Source organism: Phoenix dactylifera, chromosome 5 (genome assembly GCF_051530095.1).
Source record: "Phoenix dactylifera cultivar Ajwa chromosome 5, Ajwa_hap1_PhDact_Kaust_v1.1, whole genome shotgun sequence".
NCBI lineage: Eukaryota > Viridiplantae > Streptophyta > Magnoliopsida > Arecales > Arecaceae > Phoenix > Phoenix dactylifera.
Genome location: NC_143194.1, coordinates 4,509,396 through 4,534,965, shown reverse-complemented (window position 1 = coordinate 4,534,965; position 25,570 = coordinate 4,509,396). Strand labels below are relative to the sequence as shown.

Below are 25,570 nucleotides of genomic sequence, written 5' to 3'. Positions count from 1 at the left end.
CAAGGTGCGAAGACGACAACTCCTGGCTTGCCGGCGTTTCCACGAACGGTTAAAAACATCTCCTCACCCCGACGCGCATCCATCGGTCCTCTGTTTTTACTCCCTTTCTCTCCTCTATTTTCCCTTTTCTTTCCCCAAAAAAAGAAATAATATTACTTACATCGCATAGATCTCCAATTCCATTTCTTCATCTCTGCTTCAATGGTTAACTTCTTCCAATCCAATGGTTGAAGCAGATGAGTGAGTTCTCTTATCTTTAATCCCTTATTCTCTCTTTCTCTCTCTTTTTTCTTTTGCCATTTTTTAATTAGTATTTCGTTGTTGGATTCGGATGAATGGTTTCATTTATAGAATGTTTGTATGCTTCTGGAGTATTTGTATTCTTATTATGTAGGGAGAGAAAAGTTTGGATTATGAGAGTGAAAACAGATCTTGGTATCAGTTTTGGAGGTTGATGGATGGTTAACCTTCGAATTGTGATTTTACTGCTCCTCTTCCCCCCAAATGTTTATTATTTTGAGTTCTTTTGAGACGATGCTTGGGTTGAGAATAGTATGTGTGGTGGGAGACTGGTTGGCTGCTTTGCTTACTGGATTTTTGAAATGATTTTTTTTGAGCCAAATTTTAGGAATTCTTATGGTATCTTTTGGCTGAAAGGGTTGTCGCCCTGAGCCCTCTAATGTTTGTCTGGAATCTCTTTTGTCCCCATCTTTTTCATCATTGAAATGCATGGTGGCCTTGCCACCTTTTTGCTCATTCTTTTTGGCTAAATTAATCTGTTGTGGTAGGCATTGCAAAAAATTTAAATTACATGTGACTAAGATTCTAGAACTCTGATGAAAATCTGTCTATTAGGGAGTTTTAGAGCAGTATAAGTATCAATACGGTGAATGAATTCCTCATTGTCTTGGTATTGGAAAAGTGAATTTACCAATTTCCTTCTCCATAGTTTGTTCAACATGCAAAAATTTCCTATGTAAGTATTTAAGTTTCTGCTGCTTTTGAACTTTTTTAAGCAACTTTTTTGTAGAAGTTTGGGTGAACCAAGGGCATCAGGATTAGCTTCACACGTGAGTGCAAGTTCATTGCAGAAAATAGTTACCTGTAGCTGTAACTTAGCTTTGTTTGAATTTACTGCCCAAAATAGGCTTATTTGGGATCAGAGTAAGATCCACCTAGCGAAAATGGCTAAAATCAGATAGATTTGATACTGTCACATGGTAAGGGCTGTATAGATTAGTGTGAGATCCTAAAGTTTGGGTATAATTCAAGGTAGCAGTGTTGTCTATCTTATTTTGGAGAAGATAATTGATTCTTAGATATCTTTAATGGGCCCCTTGATAGTTGTAGTGCTTGATACGAGCACAGTGCCTAATTCGAGATAGCAATGTTGTTTATCTTATTTTGGAGAAGATAAATTGATTCTTACATATCTTTAATAGGCCCCTTGATAGTTGTAGTGCTTGACACGAGGACAATGCCTAAAGGCAACATAACTGTTCAACTTGGTAATGGAATAATCGGTGGCATGAAAGGTAATTACCATTTTATCTATCAATTTAACCAGATTATTGATGTCTTCGTGAGCAAAGACCAAGTTATTTTAATTTAGTCAACCCTTCCAACTATGGTATGCTGAACCGATCGGAACCGGTGGTTCCGCCTGTACCAAACCGGTGCCGACAGGCACCGGTACGGTACAACATATAAAATTGGTACAAGCCGGTACCGATGCGAATCGGGCCGGTTCGCACTGGCTCAAGCGCATTTTCTCCGCGCGCAGGAGCGCCCATGCAGGCTGGCAACCCGTTAATGCCACTCTGTGGCATTTAACGAGTCCACGTGCGTCCGCGTAGCTTTTTTCTTTTTTGGAATCGCGCGCGGATGCGTGAGTGCGGTTCCCCAGTAGCGAATCACACTGCGTGTGGTTCTTCGCGCGAGGCAGCGTGCCCATGTGGGCATTTAAAGCGTCCGCGCGCGAACGCGTTCTTTTTTTGCTTCTTTTTGGCATCCGCACGCGGTCGCCTCCGTGCGCGCATCTCCGGTTTGGTACCGATTCCAACTGGTACCGAACTTGTACCGTACCGGTACTGATGCCCACCGATACATCGGTACGGTCGGTCCGTCGGACCTTGCTTCCAACATTAATGAAAGGGCTTTCTTTCATGCTTAAAGAGTCCAAATAGTTAAAGGAGTTGGATGGCCATATTCATGTCTTTTCTTTTTCTGTTTGTTCATTTAATGGTTGAATGTGATCCGATCGAGGAGAAAGAAAATTTTCTCCAATCCGCTTAAGTCGAATCTCTAAAAAAAAAAGCTAAAAGAAGATGAAAAAATTACGAAAGTAGAGCTTAAGTCCCTTTTTCTTTCATTGATAATACACACCTCCTAAATTGAGGTATATAGCCCCTATTTATAATACAAGCAAGGTCCTTTTTCATAATTTGGGTTGGACTCCTCTTTTAGTTCGAATTTTAAAATAAATATAACCAATAGAAATATTCTAAAAAAGCTAAAATTTAAAAATATTCTAGAAAAACTAAAATTTTTAAGGAGGTAGATTTCGACTTCTATATCAACTCTGCTTTCTATCGCTCTACTTGATTATTCTCAGATCGAAAGCTATGCTCGGTCATATTCTTACCTAAAATTTTTTTTTCGGTTTGACCAACCCACTTCAGTGCCTAACAGAGGAATTTCATCCCAATTCAACCTTCTACTTATAGATCTCGAAAAGCTACCAAATTTAAAAAAAAGGATCATCTTAATCGGACACCATATGACCGAGTTTGGCCTTCGGAAGTTTGGTGTGCGACTTGGCTTTTCGATACGGAAGATCTCGCTCCTAGATCCTGTCTAGTCTAGTTCATAATGGCCAAAGTGGTCCACATCAAGTTTGGTGATCCTTCTGAATACTCGTAGTCAAGATTTGTCGTCTTGGTATCGGACCCCGTACCGGTTCTATACTAGCACGTTGTCAGTACGGTATGAGATTTTTTGGCATACCGAGTGTCGGTACGCCACCTATATCGGATACTAATACTAAACCAGTATAATATGGTACGTCCTGTACCGGCTCGAAACCGTCCGGTTTGGGCCGGTAGGGCATACTATGCTCGCAGTGGCTAAAGTGGTCCATATTGAGCCTGATGATCCTTCTGGATTTAGGCTTACCCTGTTAAAAGATTTAGCTCCTGCTGAATCAGAACTGAAGATGGAAAAACTGACGTGATAGAAGCATTTGACTTTGCTCGGACGTGGTTTCTAGCCTGGCTCTTCTTTATTCTCGAGTTTCAACAAACCACTTGTTTTGCTCCCGCATCTAAACTTCGTGGTAGGAATGCTCCTTATCGTCCTTCCTCGTCAATGATGACTACGACGACTCCTTGATCTCAATATTGGTAGACCGCAATGGAACTAAAGAATGAGAGCTTGACCTTTCATAAGTAGTATCAGATTCTCGTACCATCATCACAAACTTGCTGTAGGCATTAACGAGTCGCTTTGCTTGAGCAGCAGCTGCAATGTTAATGCTACCTTGTGCTTTGGAGGCATTGATCATGAACTCCTTTCCATCTTTTATGAGATCATACTTCTTTAGACATTGGTAGAATACTGCATCTCAATCTCAAAGGTACAGTCTCCCAAAAATAATCCAAGAAACATCCAAAGAAACTACTACACAAGTTAACTTTTCAATAGACCTTTCGGTTATGGCGAATTTAAAGGAACACTACTTGGTGATCTTCAATTCGACGCCCTTCTAAATCCAACTAAAAGGGTAGGGACATGGATGAGGCTTGGTCTGCAACCCCAGCTTCTGAATTAGATTTTTAAAGATGAGATTCTTTAGGCCTTCAAAATCTACAATAGCCTCAATGATGCTCTCCTCAGATGATCTCTTGATTTTTCTTGTCATCAAGCTCAATTTGGAGTCTGCTTGCTCAAGCTTGGGTAGCTCAACTTCTGCAGACTGCAACATTGAGAACAGTCTTTTCCTTCTTCTTGGAATCCTCGTTCTTTAGCATCTTCCTTTGTGGCCGCAACTTGGGATGAAGTTTCCAACATTTCTCCTTGGTGTATCCATGGAGGTTATAATGATCGCAGAATTTTTTTTGAGTCGTGTTGGCTTTCTTCTTGCCCTGTTTTTTCTTCTAGCTTGATTTTTCACTGCATTTCTTAAACTTGTCACCCTTTTTACCTTCCCTAGGCCGATTCTTCTCCTTAATCTCCATAGCCTTCATGTTGGTTTCGTTGATATCTTCAACTTTGAAGAGTTTCATCTCCTTTCGGATGCTCTCGTGGAAATCTTTGACATACTTTATGAAAACTGCATGATTGTTGATGGAGATGTTGAGGAAGATTGCTTACTTGTGGAACTCGGTGGTGTAGTTTTGGACAGACTGATGATACTTTTACCATAGGTACTGCCACTTGATCCACCGATCCTCCTCGTGGTCAATTGGGTAGAACTGCTTCTTAATTAGGTTCTTAAAAATTTGTTCCATGTCAGATTTGAAACATCGTTGTTCCTCATGCATAAATTCCACCAGGTAAGAGCATGGCTAGAAAGCTTAAGACGGGCAAAAACTACCTTCTGGACACTGGAGTATTTATAGATAGTAAAGTATGTCTCTAACTAGTCTAGTCAGTTATCTGGCTTCTCTGCACCAACAATCCTGTCATATACAGGGATCTCGATTCGAGCCTCAACTTTGGTTGAAAAGAAAAAATTTTCGTACCTGTAGGTAGTTCATCCTCATCCTCCTCACTATATCGTGGATCTTCATCTTGATACGTAGGATATAGCTTCGCAATAGGAGTTGTTGGTGCTTGTGTTGAAGGTATCATCAATCTGAAGGCGATATCGATTTGTTGGGCAATCTTCTCCTCTAGTTGTATGAGATGTCCTGTTGTGTCATCATCCATCGAGGAAAAACTAGCAGCCATATTCGTCTTTGTCCTTCGATGTACTCGAAGCATGGATAGTCCTTCTTCTGATTACTTGTATTGCTCACGCATCTGAACCATGAACAGAGGCCCTCACAAATATAGAGGGCCAGAGTTTTGATACCAACCTGATCTGATTAGAGAGAAGGAAGATTATCTTCAACATACTCAATTCGAATCTCTCAAACGAAAACTAGAAGAAGATGAAAGAATTGCGAAAGTTTGACTTAAGTTTTTTTTTTCTTTTATTGATGATCCACACCTCCTAAACTGAGGTACATAGCCCCTATTTATAATACTAGCAAAGTTTTTCTTTTACAATTTAGGTTGGACTTTTCTTCTAGTTCGAATAGGACTAGGTATCCTAAAATATATATAACTAATAAAAATATTCTTAAAAAAACCAAAATTTAAAAATATTTTTAAAAAACTAAAATTCTTGAGGAGGTAGATTTCGACTTTTACATCAATTCTATCTTCTGTCGCTCTGTTAGATTTTTCTCGGATAGAGAGCTAGCCCGATCAAATTCTTACTCAAAAAGGAAACATTTGTTTTGACCATCCCGCTTCAGTGCCTAAATAGTGGAATTTCGTCCCAATTTAATCTTTTGGTTGTAGATCTTGAAAAACTACTTCATTTTTAAAAAAAAGATCATCTCAATTGGACATCGTATGACTAAGTTATGGCTTTCCGAAAATTTGACATGCGATTCGGCTTTCTGATGTGGTGGATCTCGTTCCTGGACCCCGTCTAACCCTACTCGTAGTGGCCAAACTAGTCCATGTCAAGCTTGGTGATCCTTCTAAATATTCATAGTGGCCAAAATGGTCTATATCGAGTCTGGTGATCCTCCTGGATCAGAATGCTGCATCAAAGTCCAAACCTTTTGTTTAGGAGCTTGATTTAGTTGGAACTTTTTTTTCAGAAAATTTGAAGTATCTTTTTCTTTTGATGGATTTGATGCAAAAATGTTTAGAACTTGGAGGACAATATTTCTGAAATTGATAAATTACGATTTCATAAATTATTAGTGATAGATATGTTGAAGAATAAGGTCTTAGATGAACACATCTTATCAACACAAAGGGAAAAGAATAAAATCATGAATAGTGACTAAATTTGCTTACCAAATTTTAGTGATACCATTACAACTTTGCTTGTGCTTTACATGTTTCATTAGAAATATAAGTGGTTCCTTCCGGAATCATCTGTTCTCGATGAAGTTAATCCAATTTCATTTTTCATAGGTTGAGATGGGGCTTGAAATAGATTTTACACATTTTCTTCTCCGACAGGCCTTGTTGTCAAGATATTTTGCTTAAAACATTTTGCTTATGTTAACCATGGGTGTATGTGTTATACAAATTGCTTTCTTTGGTGGTTTAGGGTTGTCAGGACATGGAGTTTCATTCAAAGTAGTCACTCTAGATGATTGCTCTTGAAGATATTGAATGAAAAAGGTGAAGGTTGGGCAGTGTTTTTTTGAGTGTAATTTGTATGTGGTGAATCAAGTGCAAGAACTAATTATCAGATGAAAGTGGGAACAATTAAGATTGCCGTTTACAAATCGTAGATGGAGAACAATAGGAATAAAAATCAAACAAAAATGATCGAAAAATAACGATGAAATACATGGAAAATCAGTGGCACGAGAATTTCCTTAGTTTGTGACCCCGAGATTAATGAATGTTGGGGCTATTTATGAGTGTAACTAATAAGTTCGGGAATAGGCGCAGGAAAACCATAATCATGAAATCCCATCCTAGATCCTACTATTTAAGTCGAGCTTATATAACCCTTTTACACCAACATATTGAAGGCTACCTTTGATGTTATTACAAGCAAGATTCGTCATCTGATACTGGATCCCGTACTGGTACTATCATGGTCAGCGGAACTGTCTTGAACTATTTGGTTCGAGGCGTTCCGAGCCGTACTGGTAGCAGACCGAGATGGTTCCGGCAACGAATATGAGAACCGGCGATGGAGAGGGAGAATGAGAAGGAAAAAGAGAAAAAGAGAGAGAGCGGGGAGGGAGGGAGAGGGAGAGGAAGGTGAAGGCTAGCCGGCGGAGGCCAAGAAGCCGCCGCGCAGAGGAGGCAGAGGTCGGGGAGCTGCCGCAAGGAGGAGGCAGAAGACAAACTCCACTTTCGGTCCTCTTTGTTGGAATTTTTAAGTAAAAGTTGGCAAACCCATTGCCAACTTCACTTAATTTTTTTATTTTAAAAAAAAACTAAGTGAAAGTCGGCAATGGGTTTGCCAACTTTCACTTAAAAATTCTAAAAATAAAAGGGCCCTCCTTTGGGCCGCTCCTCCCCCGCTGTTCTCCGGCCTTCGCCTCCTCCACATGGAGGCTCTCCGGTCTTTGCCACCTCTCCGTGGCGGCTCTTTGGCCCTCCACTGGCTCTCCGCCAACCTCCCCCTTCTCTCTTTTTTTCTCTATCTTGTTCTTCCTCTCCCCTGTCTCTTCTACTATGTCGGTACAGGCCCAGCACGGCACAGAGCCATACCGACCCATGCCGTCGGACAACCATACTGAGGGTACCATACCAGTACAATATCTGTATGCCTAGTGCGAAGGTCGGTTTACTATGCCGAGACTCGATACACCTTCGTACCGAGTCTCAATTCAGTACTATTATGGTAGGGTGTGCCCAGTATTGGGGCGATGCGCACTGATGACTACATGTTTTTCAAGTCTTTCATAATAATGTGTATTCATTTTAATATGCTTTTCCATTCATTTCAATGCATTATTGTTTCCCTTTTGAGACTCTTTTAGGCATTTGGCACATGTGCTTACTAATGCTCCTTGGATCTTCATTGCAAATGCCTATTACAATTTTAATGGGTTATTCATAGTTTTCTACTTATCAATAGTATTCTAGGATGTGTTAAAACTAGTTATCTTGTTTTTGTCTGCTAGTTTTAGAGACGCTAGTTATCTTGTATTCTAGGATGTGGTAAGGGGGTCATGTTTATGCATATCTAGCCAACTATACCTGCCCATGGCACCTTCATTTGACATACTTGCTTTGACATGACACAACTTGGGTATAGCTATAGATATGATGTCAAAATGTACTGGAACTCTTGGACATGCCGTACCGGCCCGAACCGAACGGTATGGGGTGTACTGTACTGTATCGATTCGGTACTGGTACCCCGTACAGATAGCATATGGAGTATCAGTACGCCAAAAAAATTTTCTACGTACCGTACCGTACAAATATTGTGCTAGTGTGGCTCCGGTATGGGGTCCAGTACCGAGACGGCAAACTTTGGACATGATAGTCTAAGAAGTCGGGAAACAATATGGAGAATGGAAAACAAAGAATTGGAGTTGTTGAAGAAACATGAGAGAGTATTGGAGAAAGGGGTAACTGTTGCCTACTTGGGTGAGGTGACCAATCATGAGTAGCTGCGCACGGCAAGATTGGCCGTGGATGGAGGAAACTTGGTGGCCTTGTGGTGAATGAACTAGGTTATGGAGGTTGCTGTTGGTGCTGCTGTTGCAACATTGAGAGCAAGGAGATAAAGGAATTTAGGGCTAGTTTGAATTATAACTGGCAGCCAGCATGTGCTCTGCACTTGGTTATTCAAGTGGAAAGCATTCGATGGATGACCGAAATCTCATAAGTTTAATGGCAAATTTCCAATTGGTCCCTGGTTTACTTGCCATTAATGGTCAGAGCTTGTCAGATAGAATTTTTATTCTCAGTCCCTGGTTCTGATGGCTCTTCTATTTTAGTTCATTGTCTGTATAAAACATGTCTCACTTTTGTATGAAAAGTATATATTTGAACATAACATGCATAAATGTGTGTGTAATAAAGCACAAGACTGTATGAGGTGCAGCCTAGGGACTAAACGTTAAACAAACCTTGGCAAGGCCTACCCTACCTAATTTTGTGAGTGCCCTCATGCACATGGGATAAGATCAGCCTTTTTGGTTTTTGCTCTACATTTGCTCATACACGCACCAAACAAAGAGAATGCTAGAAAGTTATATTAGCAAGGCTGAATCTTATAAATCATAACAGCAATGATATAAAGATTGTTGCCATTATTTTTTCCATCCATTATTTTTCTGTCTATTGAACTTTTTCTTGGAATTGTAACATAGTAATTATACATCTAGTCTCAGCCTATAAACCATGGTTTCAAAGCCCTATGGAACGTCATGCTAGAACGAGGTACCCTCCCATGTGTCGACATGGGACCATCTAGCAATCATCTCAGCATCTCGATCGGCATCTCGGGATATGCCCCTCCCAATTGTCGAGATGGCGCTGGAAGGCGGTGTGTCATGTTCCATGGAAAAGCTGGACGGTCTCATCCAACGAAATTTAAAACTTGCAACAACCTAAAACTAGTTCAATACAAAATGAAATTTTAAAACTATTTTCACATAAGGTGGGGTTGACATCTATCCCAAGATCAAAATTCTCATTTTTTTGTGCATTGTTGGATGATTATTGTGGAGACAAAATTTGAAAGCACATAAACATAGCCATAACCATGTAGCTTTATCCTGACGACTTGGAGTCTTTTATGGATCCTTGTTCATTAAGAATTCCTATTTAGGCTCCTTGTAATGATATTTCAAGCTTTTTCATATCTTTTCTCATGTTTTTCGATCTATGTTACCTTAAATCTTTCTCATAACTTAGAGTACCTTTTCTTATTGGACCCCCCTCAAGTGTTTGTTGTTCATGTTCATTACCATCTCAACTTATTATCCATCACTTATCCTTAATTTCTGTAATTCCAACATCTACTATAATATACTAATTTTTCGCTGTCTTGTTTCAAGTTTTACTACATATCCATCTCAACATTCTAATTTTTGTTACACTCAACTTGTTTTCCTCGGTTCCCTTTAATGCCCAATATTCTAAGCTCTATAACATTGCAGCCCTTATTGTTGTTCTATAAAATTTTCCTTGAGGTCATCAAGATATGTGTTGATTACACAATACCCTAAAAGTAAATCTATATTTTATCTAACCAGCTTTAATGCTATTACATATAGCTTCATTTATCTTTCTAGTTTTTTTTCTAGCATATCTCAAATAATAGAACCTAGCACTTTATGGTATATCATGTCAAATTGTAATTGAGACCTCATTTGTTTTTCTATTTTTACTTAAATTGCATTTCATATACTCTCTTCTTGTTCTGTTGGTTTTTATGCCTTTACCTGCTAAATCTTTCTTCCACAAATCCAATTTAGCATTTAGTCTACTTCTTTTGTAATATCATGAAAAATTGACAATTATGATCAAAATTGAAAATAGGGACACTGCACGACTCTTTTTACCCCCTTGCCCTTTGTTATGTATGGGGGATAGTTCAAGATAGTCTAGTAGATGACTACTAGGAAACTGCCATTCTTCTCAATAAAGAACAACATAGTCACAAGACTCACAACTATTGCATTATCTGGATGACATTTTCTTTCAGCCATTGTTCAGTCACTTCAGTGCATGCAAAGTCAAATTTACAGATTTACAGTAACATAGATATGAGATAATCATGAGAAGGGGAAGATAATCCTTTGAGTAGGGGTTCAAATGAGCAAAGCTTGAATAAATAATCAAGCTTGGCTCGGTAGAAATTGAGAGGCTTGGGCTTCGCTTTTGGTCAGCTTGTTGAGCTATATGGGTCCAGCTTGAGCTTGAGCTTGAATCAAACTTGTTTGCTATGTTGCTTCAAGCTTGTTTAACAATTGAGCTTGATTTTTAAGATTGTTTAGTAGTGAGCTCAAATCAAGCTTGGTTCAGCAAAAGAGCTTGGTCTAGCTTGATCCACTAAATGAACCCAATTTCAATCTAAGTTCACCTAAAATTGGCAAGAAGGAAGAGTAGACCTACTAACAATTGATCGATCATCTGCCATTTATTACCTTTGATATCTATACTAACTTGGGAAGCCTTGGGCATTTCAGTTTATTCTTTTAGTCTTTTTGAAATAAATATAGAGTTAGAATGCAGTACTCTCTACCGCGCCAACCAAAAATACATGGATAAAGCATGTTAATTGTTAATAGTGCAAATTTTCTTGGCCACTTTCAAACTTTCCAAATAGTCATGCCTTTTTTCTGTTATAATTACAATTTGACTGCTTTAGATTGCAGTATCTTTTTTCGTTAGTTTAGCATTCCCTTGATCATAATGTTCAATTGAGAATTCCTTTCCTTACAAACAGATATACATATATGGAAAGAAATAAAATGAAATTTTAAATCTTTTTTTTCCCGACAGCTGTTAAACTGGCTATGTATTGTTTGCAATATTGTATGCTGAGTTGTTGCGAGTTTTGGCTGTTTATTGTTTAGCCTCTGAATTTCATAAATATGTTCGTGCCTATTTTTAATGTAGGAAAAAGTTGTTACTCTTTTTTCTGCTAGTTCGTAGAACAAATCTATACCCAGTAATTTTCCAAAATTTGCACATGCAACAGTTGGATAGCAGTTTTCTTTTTAGTTTTTATTATAATATCCTTACCAAGTTAAGAATTTTATTATGTTTCATAAAAATGTAATTTTATTTATCATTTCAATAATTTACTGGTATTTATCTTTATGGTAAATAATTTGCTTCATTTCTTGAAAATAACACTTTTAACTTAGTATGAATATGCTCTCCAGGTTAATGACTGTCATACTGTCACGAAATTCAGGGAATTAAAACCAAGCTGCTGCTGCTTTACTTCATGATTTTAGCAAACCAAGATACTATCATTTCGAATTAGCAAAATGGCATCTTGAGGGGGTGCATGCAAAGAAATGTTCATGGCCGATGCCACAGTTTCTGATTATGATCTATCAACTGAAACTATGGATCTTGAACAGACTGTCAAACCAAAGAAGGTCACCTTTGCATTGGGTGTCAAGCTAAGAGTGCTTTCAACCAGAGTTGTGCTAGACCTATTCCAGTGCCCTGTTTGCTCATGCTCAATGTACCCTCCCATCCTTCAGGTTTCCAATCTACTTGCTTTTACTGAAATCTCAAATTTGACCATACATATGTTGCCTCAAGCATTTACATTCAACAGCATTCTTACACCGGCACACATCATTATTGAACCCAAATAAGTTCTGAAGAGTTGGAGTTACATATAAATTGTATGTGCATGAATTAACTTTCAATGCTATGTAGTCTTGCTATTTATTTGGGTAGAAGAAAAGAATACACAAAGGAACCGGGAAGAGTAATATCTAATAACCATGTCAATCATGGTATGCTGAACCGGCCTGTACTAGCCAATTCAACACGTACCGGACCGGTCCGGTTCAAGCGTAGAGAGGCCGGAACCGATCGGTACGGTCGTGTACTGGTGCGAACCGGACCGGTTCGCATTGGTATGAATTCGGTACTGTATTGTACCTATGTGAATTGGGCAGGTTCAGTACGTGCGCCTGCACGCGCTGCCTAGCACGCTGCGTGCGGTTTCCTACACAGTGCCCACATGCGCAGCGCAGGGTGCGCCCTGGGAACCGTTCCTGTGTGCGGTTTCCTGCGCTTGGCAGCGCGGGGCGCGCGCTGGGAACCATGCCTGTGTCATGTGTGCGGTTTCCCGCGCCTGGCAGTGCGGGGCGCGCACTGGGAACTGTGCTCATGTGCGGATTCGCACTGGGAACTATGTGCGGGCGCACGGTTCTCGTGGCAGACCGTATTTACATCTGTTGTATGTCTATGAATTGGTTTTAAAAGGTACTGCCACACTATATATTTGTACTCATTGAGATTGTTGCTAATGGCAAACAAAATATAGTTCAGATAAATGGATGGGCTGGGAGGAAAAGCAAATGACTTTAACAAGTTTGGCGACACCATCCCGAATCGGACGATTCCGGCCATTCCGAGCTGTATTGGTACGGTTCCGGCAATGAAAACGAGACCCATTGATGGAGCCGAAGAAGTAGATGAAAAGAGAGCGAGTGGGGGAGGGAGAGGGAGAGGTCAGGACGTCGGCAGAAGCCGTGGGGGGCCGGCCTGCGGCGGCCGGTTCTCCTGTTTCGAAAGAAATAGGGGTCCGGCCGCGAATTAAAATTTTTTGTGATTTTTAAGTAAAGTCGGCAATTTGCCACCCTATGCCAGCCTCCCTCTCTCTCTCCCGCTTCTCTCTCTCTCTTTTCTTCTCTCCCACGGTACTGTGCCTTTTGTCAGTACAGGCGATGTACGGCTGTACCGACTCGTGCCACCGGAGAACCGGTACGGTGCTCGGTACCAGTTTCTCCAACCTTGGACTTTAATATATTAAATGGTCGCTGCTTCTAGAAGATACACAGGCACAAATTTCAGTAGTTTTAAAGGTACATATAACTGCATAATCAGTTGCTCCACCACTGGAGAAACATCAGAGAAGATATTGGTTTCAGTTTTCTTAATTAAATATCATCAGACTTTTATTCTATTTTCTTTTACTGGGTTTGGTTCATATCAGAACCTAGAAAACCTTATCTTGCCTGCTCCTCAGAATCCCATGGCGCTCATGTGTTGCATTAAGTCCTAAAAGATGACTGCTAAATATGATAATACTCTTCCATTATCTTAGGATTAGGGTTAGGAGAATATGATGTTGGAGTGACTACTACTCCTGGTTTATAATGAATGGAATGGGGAAAGAAGAGAACGATGCATACTATCTTGTCTAAATTTATCCCAATAGAGGACTGAATGCCAAAACCAATGATGCGGAGTGTGAAAGAGAATGATACTAGTTCTATTCTCCATTATGAGGTGAAAGATAGTCGTCCCTTTACAAAACAAAGAGCCAGTGGGGAAAGGTGGGTACTCATGAGGGTTTCATTTAAGGCTTATTTGTTTTCTCAAAATTAAATCCCTTCATGGTAGTTGGTACATCGTAAAGCTTAGGTTTTGAATTTAATGGAAGAATAAATCTCATTCTGCAGTCACATTCAAATATTTGCTTTCATTTGACCAGGTTTTGCAATAAAACAACTCCATATCAATTAAGAATTTCCACTGATAGGACTGCATCTAAACCAAATTGATTTTGCTATTTATGTCCTTTATAATCTGGTATTTGATTATCTCATATCTTTAGCAAGGATCTATTTGGTTTCCCATGGCTGAATGTGCATTGCAGTTAGACTGTGTTCTGTTCAGAAAAATGTAATTTCAGGTGCAAGAGCAGCTTTGATGTGCAACTGTTACTGAGAACTTTGACTTCAAGTACTATGTTTTTCACCTATTGGAAAGTTTTGCTGCTGTGCAATAAGCTGATAAGATGGCCATTCATCATATATTATGCTTTGCATTTATTTGATCACCTTTTGACTTGACTGTGCATATGCATGGTTTGCCATGAAAATATCTGTTTGACTTAGCTTGTCCAAGTTGACCTGATTTGCTAACAATTGTCTTTGTTATCTGATTCTGGCTGGCCCAGATTGGCCTAGTCTCAAAAAGTCAATTAGTACTTGGTGGTAATTAGTGTGGTTTGTTAGATGGGTTTGACTTTTGTAGAATTTAACGTCAATCAGTCAACTGTTGCTATCAGTCATTTCTTGTTAAAGCTTCTTAAAACATGCATCATGAAGAATGCAAAAATAGAAAAAAAGTACAAGGAATGACACTTTTTTTTTTGATGGATAAATACCCATACACATCGACATTGATTCATGCACATAGAACTATGACATGTTTGTGCCCCTTTCTCTCTTCCTTTTTTATACCTCTCTTGGTGGTTGGTTGCCCCTAGTTACCTTCCTTGCTCTTCATGGCTTGGCCACATAACACTGGAAGAGGGGGCAAAAGTGCAAACCAACATTCCTTAACCATAAAAGTGGAAAAAATCATCTGAGCATATGTCTATAGAATAGATCCTTTCCATCAATCGCATCTGCCGTGTCTCAATTGGTCGAGCTGTATTGGTCAACCGTAGGAAACTAGCCCATAGCTCTTATTTCTTTTGGTAAAGGTCAACGGTCTTGTTCAACCATTTGTGCATAACGGGAGGCTAGCTTAGTAGATTACCAGCAGTGATGGTCAGGTGCTGAGGTAAGCATTTATTAAGCCAATTCGTTCTATTTCAATCCCTTCTCTTTCCTTTTTCTTCAGAATCCCACTGCTCTACTTCTTCCTTACCACTCCCGACACTATCTAGCCTCGGTGGAAGCTAAGCCTTTCAATCCCGCTTAGCAGGTTTTTTTAAAAATTTAGTACCTTTCACAAAAAGTAGATTTTTTAGGCGCCTACCTCTAACAAAAGATTCAGTGATCCCTTCTGACAAGACAAGCGGAATAGTTGCGCCTAGCTGCCTCCGACTAGGAAGGAGATCTCGCAGACAATGATTCAGAAGTAGGAAAAGCAATGGTCACCCTCCCTACCTTCACTCTTGCAGCCCGAGGGGCTTTGTTAATTCATCAACTTATCTAGCCCAGGTCGAGGTACCCTCTGCTTTCTTTGGCTCTACAGATTTTACCTTCAGCCAATACGGTTTTATGCTCCTCGTTCTAACTTTCTTTGCTTGCTACCTATTCAGTGGAATACCTCTATCTTGTGATACATGTCCGGGCACTGCTTAGGGTACCCGTTCTTTTGTTGATTAGCTCGATCCAGGAGTCCTCGATTGTCAGTCTAGTTCACTAAATTTATTTTCTCTTTCCTTCATGATCAACAAAGTAGAGAGTGGGCAAAGAAGCGGGTGGTACTATGATTATCTCCTATCTATCTGGATTGTCTTGATTTTTCTTTTCTCTATAATAGTAGTGTTGGTCGCAGTGGTGGAAATATATCTCTTCTCGGGGAGGATAGATCATTGTCATTTTCATCTCGAAAATGCCCATCACCTATACTTGTAGGAAGCTTGTCCCCACGCCTTCGCCCTTGCATAATAATAATAGGTTTTTTTGGCCTTCGTCTTAGTAAAAATTTGATAACCTTTCTTTCCCTTATCCTTTTATTATTTAGGCCCTTATTCCACAAAGGCAGCAATCCAAGTTTCAAATCGGCTATCGAACGGGAGAGCCCACCAACGGATCTGGGGATACAACTATACTCAAGCATAGTTTTAGGGGATGCAAAGTGCTATTCTGACAATTAGTTATGTTCAATGCTATAATTTGAGGAGTTCAACAACTCAATTAATGTGTCCCCACCATAGCCATCCTGCTTCTAAGCTCTTGATTTACCAATCTAATTTGTTTTCCTTTGGCTTGCTTTTTTTTTAGAGGCCGACTTGCCCGACCAAAGGAGAAGAGGATAGAGAAGAGGATAGGATAAAGTTAGACTTGTCCCTATATCATCTCGAATTTCAAAATAGAATCCAATTATCTTGGCACTCTTCCTATGGATAATAAGGCAAAGGACCAATAGTGGAACCTGGGATTGGGTTGAGATCATGGAAATTGGAATACTTTGTTGCTTTACACCTGACTCATTGTTTACCCACCTTCTTGGGCATAGTGGTTTTATATTAAAAAAAATCAAATGATCCACATATGCCTTAATGGAAAAAGTGGAATTTTGGAATTCAGTCTCGTTCTCTGGCCAATTAGCCACCTACCATCCAGAGGCGACGAAAGGAAGGAAAGAGATAGGCACAACCCTTTCCAAGGCAAGGGAGCCCCTTTTTTGCAAACCACCCAAACTTTATTTCTGCTACTGCTACTGGAGCAGATAGAGATAAAGAAGCTTTAATGTGCTTCAATTTTTCACTCATTCTTCTCCAGGGGATTTTATCCCAAATGACCCTATGGAATGGAAATTTTTTTTCTATCATCAAAAAAAGCAATAAAAAGAAGTAATTTGAGTCCGTCTTCGTAGTAATAACCATAGTTCATTCTGAAATCCTAGTTTCATGGATCAACGAGCATCGAGAACTGATCTCAGAAAGGGGATAATTTTTTTATAAGATCACCAGTCAGGAAAAGTGCTCACCTGAGCAAGTTAATAGTTCATTTGTTCTAGGAGGTTTCGAAGCCAGAGTGATGGAACTCTTTTGATAAGCCGATGGAGCCTTAATGAGCGATGCCGGAGGTCGCTCGATCTCAGAATGAATGAAAGAGGAAATTTTGGCTTGGTGTAAGGAAAGCAAGAGCAAAAAAGAGTGGGAAAGGGGCTAGGATAGGAAGACGGGGTTAAATCCGCGGTGAGGTCAAAGTTCCCTTTTTTACATTAACTATAAGGAGTGAAACAAGAGCTATGCTCAGAGTGTAAAGAGAGAAACAAGTTGAACGTCGCATAAATGAAAATGCTAAAATGGATATACGGTAAAATTAGAAAAGATAAAATAAGAAATGAATATATTAAAGGAGTTGTAGGAGTAGCACGAATTAAAGATAAAGTGATGAAAAATCATTAAGATGGTATGGGCATGTACAACAAAAATGTAAGAAGGCTCCAATAAGAAGACTTATTTTAGTTTGTCTTAAGGTGGTAAGAGAAGGAGGGGAAGATCTAAGATAATATGGATATAGCCATATAGGTTTTGAGGAAGGATATGGAAAAACTTGGAATAACATTAGAGGTGGCCTTAAATATGAATACTTGGCTCATGAGAATCCGTGAAGCCGATACCAAATAGTTGGAAAAAGGCTTCATTATTATGATTATCATTTGTATCTAGATTATAAGTGTAGCTTTCAGAAAATAAAAGATCAGCGGATAGTATATTTATAACCGATAGATAGTAAACAAATACCATTCAAAAACCAATCTTAAACCTCTTAATATATGAAAATTCTTGTTGACTAACCACAAGATCCAGAATGCTTAAGCTATTAGGGAAGGGGTCAACAATGAATGTCAAGCCTTAACACCCCCCTCACGTAATAAATGAGTAAAATTGGCCTGAATGGGGATTTGAACCCTTAATCTTTGGTTGTGATACCATGTTAATCAACCAGTAGATGCCAAAAGCTTAAGCTGTTAGAGAAGGGGTCAACAATGAATATCAGGTCTTAACAATGCTCAGAGAACTTAAGGATTTTAGAAATTAAATCCAGGAGGGAGCAAAAGAACACAAGGGCCACAAATATTGTCAGCTCTATGGATCCTCATCATACATTGCTAAACAAAATACATATGACTGTATTGGACCATCATAGAACTTTAGGGACAGATACAACATAGGACCTATCAGAAAAGTACTTCAATGATTGATACAACATAAAAAAATATTTGATATATAACCTGATACAAAGGGGAGCCTTTGATGTTCCTAATTATAATCATCATTGAAACTGATTCATTCTATTAAAAGAATGCAAGGCAATGACAACTGAGGAATTCTGCACAACAGATCTGTAAGTGGCACTGAGATTCTAGTTGTTTAATATTTGTCTACTTTAAAATCTGAGTTGTGTTTTAGTTGAACTTTTATTTATTTGGAATCAAAAAAATGCCTTGAGCCTCTCAAGTAAATCTCATGCATTTGGGTAAATATCAATAGGTATATATAGCATATCAGTCAGATGTTTAATTAATTGATATTCAAGTGTCCAAGCATATGAAACTTAAAGATCACATAAGCGGAAACAGATGCACTTGAAAGGAATACATGGGTTACTTGTCAAGAAAAGGGAAGCCAAGGGCTGAATGTTCCCCAATCTTTGAGAATATACAAGTTATTGGATCTTTATGCGCCTAAGCTAGTAAACAGGCAATGATAATTGCTGTTGTTGTGAGTATCTGGCATATCAAGCACAGATCATATGATGAAAAAGGTCATAATAATTAATAAACTGGCAATATCACATACAAGAGTAGGAAGGTCTAAGTATTTGAAAGACTTTTGACATCAAGCGGATTCATTTTCTCACAGGGCAAGCAATAATATAACTAAAAAGGTTTTGTGATAATAGTTGAAGTCAAGAGAAGAGGAAGAGTATCATCAGGAAAAGTAAAGTTGTAAAACAAAGGAACATGAAGATGAAAGCGCCCACATTTGCTTCTTGCTATGTCAAATCTCACAAACTTCGCCTCTCCGTGTTTCAACTATCTTCATGCTACAAGTGATGATGAATGACACATCCAAGAGTAGAAGGTTGACTTACATATATCAAAATATTGGGTAGCTTTAAAGAGCATGATGTACATAATTGAATAACATAATATTAGAATTAGTTGAGAAAATACAAGGTGTAAGCCATCAGCAATATGAATTTCAGTTTAAGAGAGTATTCAACTATCTAGATGTACAAAACTCTCTTTCCTAGGTGATGGTTTTGAATCAGGTACCTGAGGGCATATGTAATTTCACCTACTTTTGATCAATCTTTTAGTCTTTTCAAATTGATTGCCGATTAGTCATGAAGGATCAGCAATGTAGAGCTGCAAGAGCAACCAAGAGCTGCTTGGCTCTTGGGGCACCCTTGGAAACTCAAAAGGTTGTATATTTATCATACTACGGAGATATTGGTTCTTGATTGAAAACTCAGATTGGAGAGTTGTCAACCATCATTTGTGAATGTGAAAGCCAGAAAGAAGAAAAAAAATAGTAGACCATTAATAGCTTTAATATGCCATTGCCTTGAACTTGAGGATCACTTCCGGGTACTTGCAAGTGATGTGCCAATTGTTGCCTGAAAAGTTGTAAGCAAAAGGAAGGTGCATGCATTTTTTGAATGATTTTGAGAGTTGAAGCAGAGTGGAGAAAAGAACCCTTTAAATAGAATTAATCATATTCATAATGGACTCTGTGAAACAGGATTCATCATTTTTACAGTGAAGATTGCTATGACATGATGAACTTCTGCAAATCAATAAAGTACCTTTTTAGTATTCTGTTTAAATAGAAAGTTTACTTTTTTTATATAGAAAAAAACTTTTCCTAGTCTTCTTTTCCTCTTGTGGTATCCTTTCTGACAGGAGAGTGGACTTGGATTTCAACTCATATGGAATTTGAAATTGGCAGGCAATTGACATGAGAATGACTGCAATCATCTTCATTGGTGCATAAACTTGGATGAATAGTTAATCAAAGATGAAAAAGACTTTTGAGAACCTTGAGATTTTGGTTCGATGTAAATATTTGAGGAAGCAAAGTGAAGGTATTCAGCTTCTATTACTTGTGAAAGTTGCTAAAGAGAAAACACGCTCATTTTTTTTTAACATTGGAAAACAATAAAGATAGCAAGCACTATATCCTTCTAAAGGCTGCTAGTGCTTTCATTTTCGCTGTTTGGTTAGTCTGAATGTTTATGGTATAGACAAGTAAGGTTTTAATTTTTGTAGGGATGGGGGGTGCCCTGGCCATCCTGTCCTGTTCGTATGAGAAAACATGACTGGGATGGGGGCTGGATTCTAAAATCCATCCATAGCAGGAAAGAAGAAGAAAGGGGAAAGAAAGAAAGGAAGGAAAGAAAAATTAAAGGAAAAACAAAAAAGAAGGAAAGTAGCAAAAAGGAAGGAGAGAAGAAGAAAAAGGAAAGAAAAAAGGGTAGGGAGAAGGAAAAAAAAAGGGGAGGAAGGAAGGATGAAGAGAAAGAAAGCATATTCCTTTTTTTTTCCTCAATTCATTAGGCGCTTCGTGGCCCTGTCAGTCGGCTTGCCAATAAACTGAACCACGTTCAATCAAGAAAGGAAATAATTGTAACAACCCAAGATCTCATCCAAAAAGGCTAGCCGAAAGATATTATTTGGGTTCCTTGATCCTGTATAAGTATTCAAAATCTACCCAGCGAATAACCGGTGTGGGACTAACACTTGCCCGCACGGGTCCTCACATACTCTCCCCATTTAATCGTCAGGCTAAGGGTTTAAATCCATTCAAATCTAATCACAAGTATCACGATCAGCCTGTGGTTAGCCTCAATGAGCCTGTGATGCAACGTCCCTTAGTTCATATGGGTTATGGGCTGGGTCCGCTCTGATACCATTTGTAACGACCTAGAACCTCACCCAAAATGGCTAGACGAAAGGTATAATTTGGATTTCTTGATCCTGTATAAGTATCCAAGATCTACCTAGCGAATAACTGATATGGGACTAAACACACGCCCGCACGGGTCGTTACAATAATGAAAAAGAAAAAGGAAAGAGAGAAAGGAAGGAGGGAAGAAGAAAAAGAAGGAAAAAAGGAGGAAAGGAAAAAAGAAGAAAATGAAACGAACAAAGAAAAAAGTAAAGGAAAGAAGAAGGGGAGAGCACGATGGAGGGTATTGACCATGATTCTCGACCGGGACGGAATGGGATAGCATGCATCCCGTTCCTTGAGAAACCACGAAACCTCCATCCCATTGGTTTTAAAATTTTGTCCACAATGCCACAAATTATTTATAATGGCATGGACTAACTGTTTATTTTCTTTATTGGCTTATTGCAGTGCTCAAATGGCCATACTCTTTGTTCAAAGTGCAAGCATAGAGTGAACAATCGCTGCCCATCTTGCTATCATGAGATTAACAATATACGGTGCCTAGCTTTGGAGAGGATAGCACAATCATTGGATTTCCCTTGCAGCTACCAGTCTCAAGGTTGCCATGAAATATTCCCCTACTATGACAAGCTCAGACATGAACTTCAGTGCAAATTCCGTCCATATGACTGCCCTTGTGCTGGATCTCGGTGCTCTGTCACCGGAGACATCTCAACCCTCATAGCCCATCTCACAAATGATCACAAGGTTGATTTGCATGTTGGGTGCACCTTCAATCATCGATATGTTAAATCCAACCCACTTGAGGTTCAAGATGCAACATGGATGCTGACGGTAAGCTACATGCAGTGAATTTTGGCAGTTATCACATTTATTCTAATCCAATCAGTACTTTTGTTTGGTTTTTGAAAACGGTGTTATGACAAGGATATAAGGACCTTCCAGAAATTCATAAATTTATTTATCCTTGTAATTTAATATTATAACATCTCAAATATATCAAAAATATTGCTTAATCGGTTATTTTGGCTGTTAATTGATGAAATAGGAAACTGTTAATGTTAATTCTTATTATGTTATATTTTTTATGTTACTGACTTTTGTGAAATATCTTCCTGACAAACTTCAAGGAAAAAAAATGAAGAATGACAAGGAATTATCCTCAATTCGCTTTTTAGGGGTTTGCAGTCTGCATTATCTGCATGCAAATTTGTATAAATTACAGACAGCCAGTTTTTAGAATTTTTTAGAAGAATAATTTTCTGACACTTTTTATTCTAAAAAAACTATCCTGTGGTATGTGGGTATGACCGCAACCACATTCTTATTTTTTTACTCTAAATCATATATTTTACGAGGCTTGATTTCAGATGGCATTTTTTTTAGACATTGGCATTGTTGCTTGTTGGATTCACCTTAAGCTTACATTATTAATTATAATTTCTTTTCTCTTTTCTTCCTTTTTGGTACAAACATGGACCATCCAATGGAATATGAAGGGTGATTTTGATCAGTGTTACATGAGCATGGATGTCATTGTCGGGCTCTGGTGTGTATTGGGGTGTCATTTTTGGGAAGGCCAGTAATAGGATAGAATCATGGGTCTTAGACTTATCCATGTGGAATTGTTTTTGTTCCTAAGAGAGAAACCTCAAATATAAATAGGAGAGACTGTCTTATCTGTAATATCTTGTACACACACATCATGGCAGATATTGGGTGTGCTTTAAGTTGCTTCTAGAAATACACTGCTGCATGATGCCGGATTACCCATCTGTGTGACATTTCCATAATTGACGGGTTGGCATGAGCTTATCCATGCGGTTATGCGTTCTTCAAATTGGAATCAATTTTCTGACCTGGCTTTGGTGCTTTGGTGAGCCATAAATGAGATCTGCCTGATTAATTTAAGCACTTAGCCAGTTGCATTGTTAATGAGGATTTGAGTTTAGTAGCTTGTCCCCTTACAAACTAGATTTTGCATTGTTGGTGTGAACTCTCGGAACTTCCTACATGTAGATCCCAATGTTGATGTCAATTCTTGAAACAATGGCTCCATCTTTTGTGCAGGTCTTCAATTGTTTTGACAAGCATTTCTGCTTGCATTTTGAGGCCTTCGAACTAGGGACCGAGCCCATGTACATGGCATTCCTGCTGTTCATGGGAGAGGAAGACGAGGCAAAGGACTTCAGTTACAGCCTAGAGGTAGGTGGGAATCACCGGAAACTTATTTGGCAGGGAGTCCCAAGAAGCATCCGTGATAGCCACAGGAGGGTTCGTGATAGCCACGATGGGCTGCTCATCCCCAGGAATCTGGCACTCTTCTTCTCTGGCGGTGATCAACAGGAGCTGAAGCTCAGAGTAATGGGCAGGATATGGAAAGAACCTTAACGCAGGTCATTCGGAGACTCTTTGTAGTGAAGTAGGAAATAAATATACTTGCTATGACAAACTATGAGAAGTGAATAATATTTTCCCTTCTAAATTAACATTTAGTCCCATGAACTTGAAACAATTACTCAGGTGCGTTTGTCACATAGTGAAGCTGATAAGGTTGTAAAATTTGAATATTTCCTTTGCTTGTGGGATGTTTCTTGAAGGTGCTGACACTGCCCTTTGTGGCAGTGTCTGTTCCTTCGCCATCCTCCAATATTTGGTCCTCAAGTTATATGGGCTAAATTATCTTGTCCTTTGATCTTTGTTATCTATTAGAGGCCTTGGAACGGTCAATCCCTTGTAACACGAAACAATTAACATGGATTCAATAGTGATCATCCTGCCTGAGATTGCCGAACCATTCTGGATAATCTGTTATGAATGTATTTTCAATTTTATATGAAGTTTGTAGCAGATGAGTCAGCTAAGAGAGGTAGGAATCTGGCATCCATGTCATCATGGATCAATTTATGTCCTCATTCCACTTAAGTTTGCATATCTATGTGTTCAGAAGTAAGGAAGTGTGTTCTCCATCCTCTTTGGAAATGTCAACTAGACTTCGGCCGATGCCCATCTACTTGAATTCTTTGTAGCTGAGACCTTTGGAGGATCAAAATACATAGAATTTTTAGAGCTTTTTTTTTTCTTTTCTTTTTTCTTTTGTGGGTATTGGAACTTGATTCACTGAGAAACATAACATTAGAAAGAAATTATCGGCGAAGCTCAGTGGGAAATGGTAGTTTTGTTGTTGGGTTGGGTTGATTCATGCTTTTAGATGAGGACTGTGGGAAGTAAGGTATGATGTGGAAATGCTGAAAGTGGTTGTTGGATATATTTCAACATCTACATATTTCCTGAAGGCTGTTGCATGAAAGGCCAAGCTTCACCTGTATGTGGCACGTGGTCTCCATATGAATTTTCCTAGTTATGTATCTTTATTGTTGTGGTGTGAACCTCTAAACCTCCGTGGCTCCATCTGTGTCTCATTCTGTAAAATATTTCTTGTAAAAGTACATCCTGCTTGTGATAATAGAAGTGCATGAAGTAAAAGAAGGACCATGTTATTATATTTCTCAATTATTTTTTTTAACGCTGACAATATAATTTAGAATTACAAACACATAAATGATGGAATTACGAACCATCCGATCCTCCTCTCTCTCTCTCTCTCTCTCTCTCATTCTTCTAATACCATCCATCCTTATTCTTAGTGGTGATAATGGGTTAAAATGAGCAAGGTTAATCAATTTTTTCTAACAAAAGGTGTAAGATTAACTAGCTTGTATATGGTTCTTAATTCAATCCCTAGTTATTAGTTGGCATGCACTTGGATTCATGAGGGCGTTTTTTTTTTGGTTGGAAATTGATGAGGGAAAAAAAGGGGCAGGCAACCTAGGTTCTACTTTATTGGTTGGGATTGCCTTATTCGAACAAAAAAATTTTGGTGCGTACATAAGAGAATATCATATGGGGCGGGCTTCCTATTTTACCACATCTCTTCTAGCATCTATTATAAAGAAAAAAATCCAAAAGTCAAATTGGGTGGAATTCCTCTTACAAACAAAGTCCATCAGTTCCATGACCTAAAAAAACAAAAAAGAAAAGAAAATCATGCGCATGAAGAGAAGTTGTCTACCTATATTCTCTTTTCTTCCTCGTAAGGCATTTCTCCTTATCCCCCAATCCTTTTCTCCTCCTGCAAATGTGCTTCTTTGTGAAGGCATTGAGACCATGGCATTTATCGATGCATAATACATGGCTAAGGGATACATAGTAAAAATAGTCCTCCCACATCCCAATACACATCTTTAAATAAATTGATACGTAGTTTCTAAAACATGATGCTCACAATATATACTCTATGGGTAGGTGATATACACCGAGCAAAATAGTCATTTGGCGTCTCAATATACACTTCTGGATAAATCGATATACATTTTCTAAAATATAGTGTTCACTAGTACATACCACATGTCTAGGTGATATACAACTTGGCAAAATAGTCATCCAGCATTTTGGTACGAACCTCTAGGTAAATCGATATACAGTTTTTAGAATATAATTTTTATCCGTATACAGTACATGGCCATGCGATATACACTTATTGGCTTCTAAAAACATACTATAAACTTCTTTAATATACACTCAGCTGCTACCCAATACACACTTCTAGGTAAATTGATACCCAATTTTCAAAATATGGTGTTCACCCATATGTAGTACATGGTCAAGTGATGCACACTTAACAAAATAGTCATCCAGCTTTTCAAAATATACCTCCAGATAAATCAATCACATAGTTTCTACAACATGGTGTTCACCAGTACATAC

At 38.8% G+C, this 25,570-nt stretch overlaps 1 protein-coding gene across 3 annotated transcripts; it reads left to right on the top strand.

The window, feature by feature from the left end:
• LOC103708627 (E3 ubiquitin-protein ligase SINAT2-like) lies at positions 1-23,600 on the top strand. Of its 3 annotated transcripts, none has more exons than XM_026805237.3 (4): positions 1-240; positions 11,604-11,914; positions 21,251-21,637; positions 22,874-23,600. In XM_026805237.3, the coding sequence occupies exons 2-4, from the start codon at positions 11,906-11,908 to the stop codon at positions 23,192-23,194; spliced, it is 717 nt and encodes a 238-aa protein (XP_026661038.3). In that variant the 5' UTR covers positions 1-240; positions 11,604-11,905; the 3' UTR covers positions 23,195-23,600. The 3 variants fall into 3 exon arrangements, with proteins under 3 accessions (XP_026661038.3, XP_008791867.3, XP_008791866.3); XM_008793645.6 differs by having other exon boundaries at positions 3-240; positions 11,636-11,933; XM_008793644.5 differs by having other exon boundaries at positions 3-240; positions 11,604-11,933.
• Positions 23,601-25,570: the final 1,970 nt, after the last annotated feature.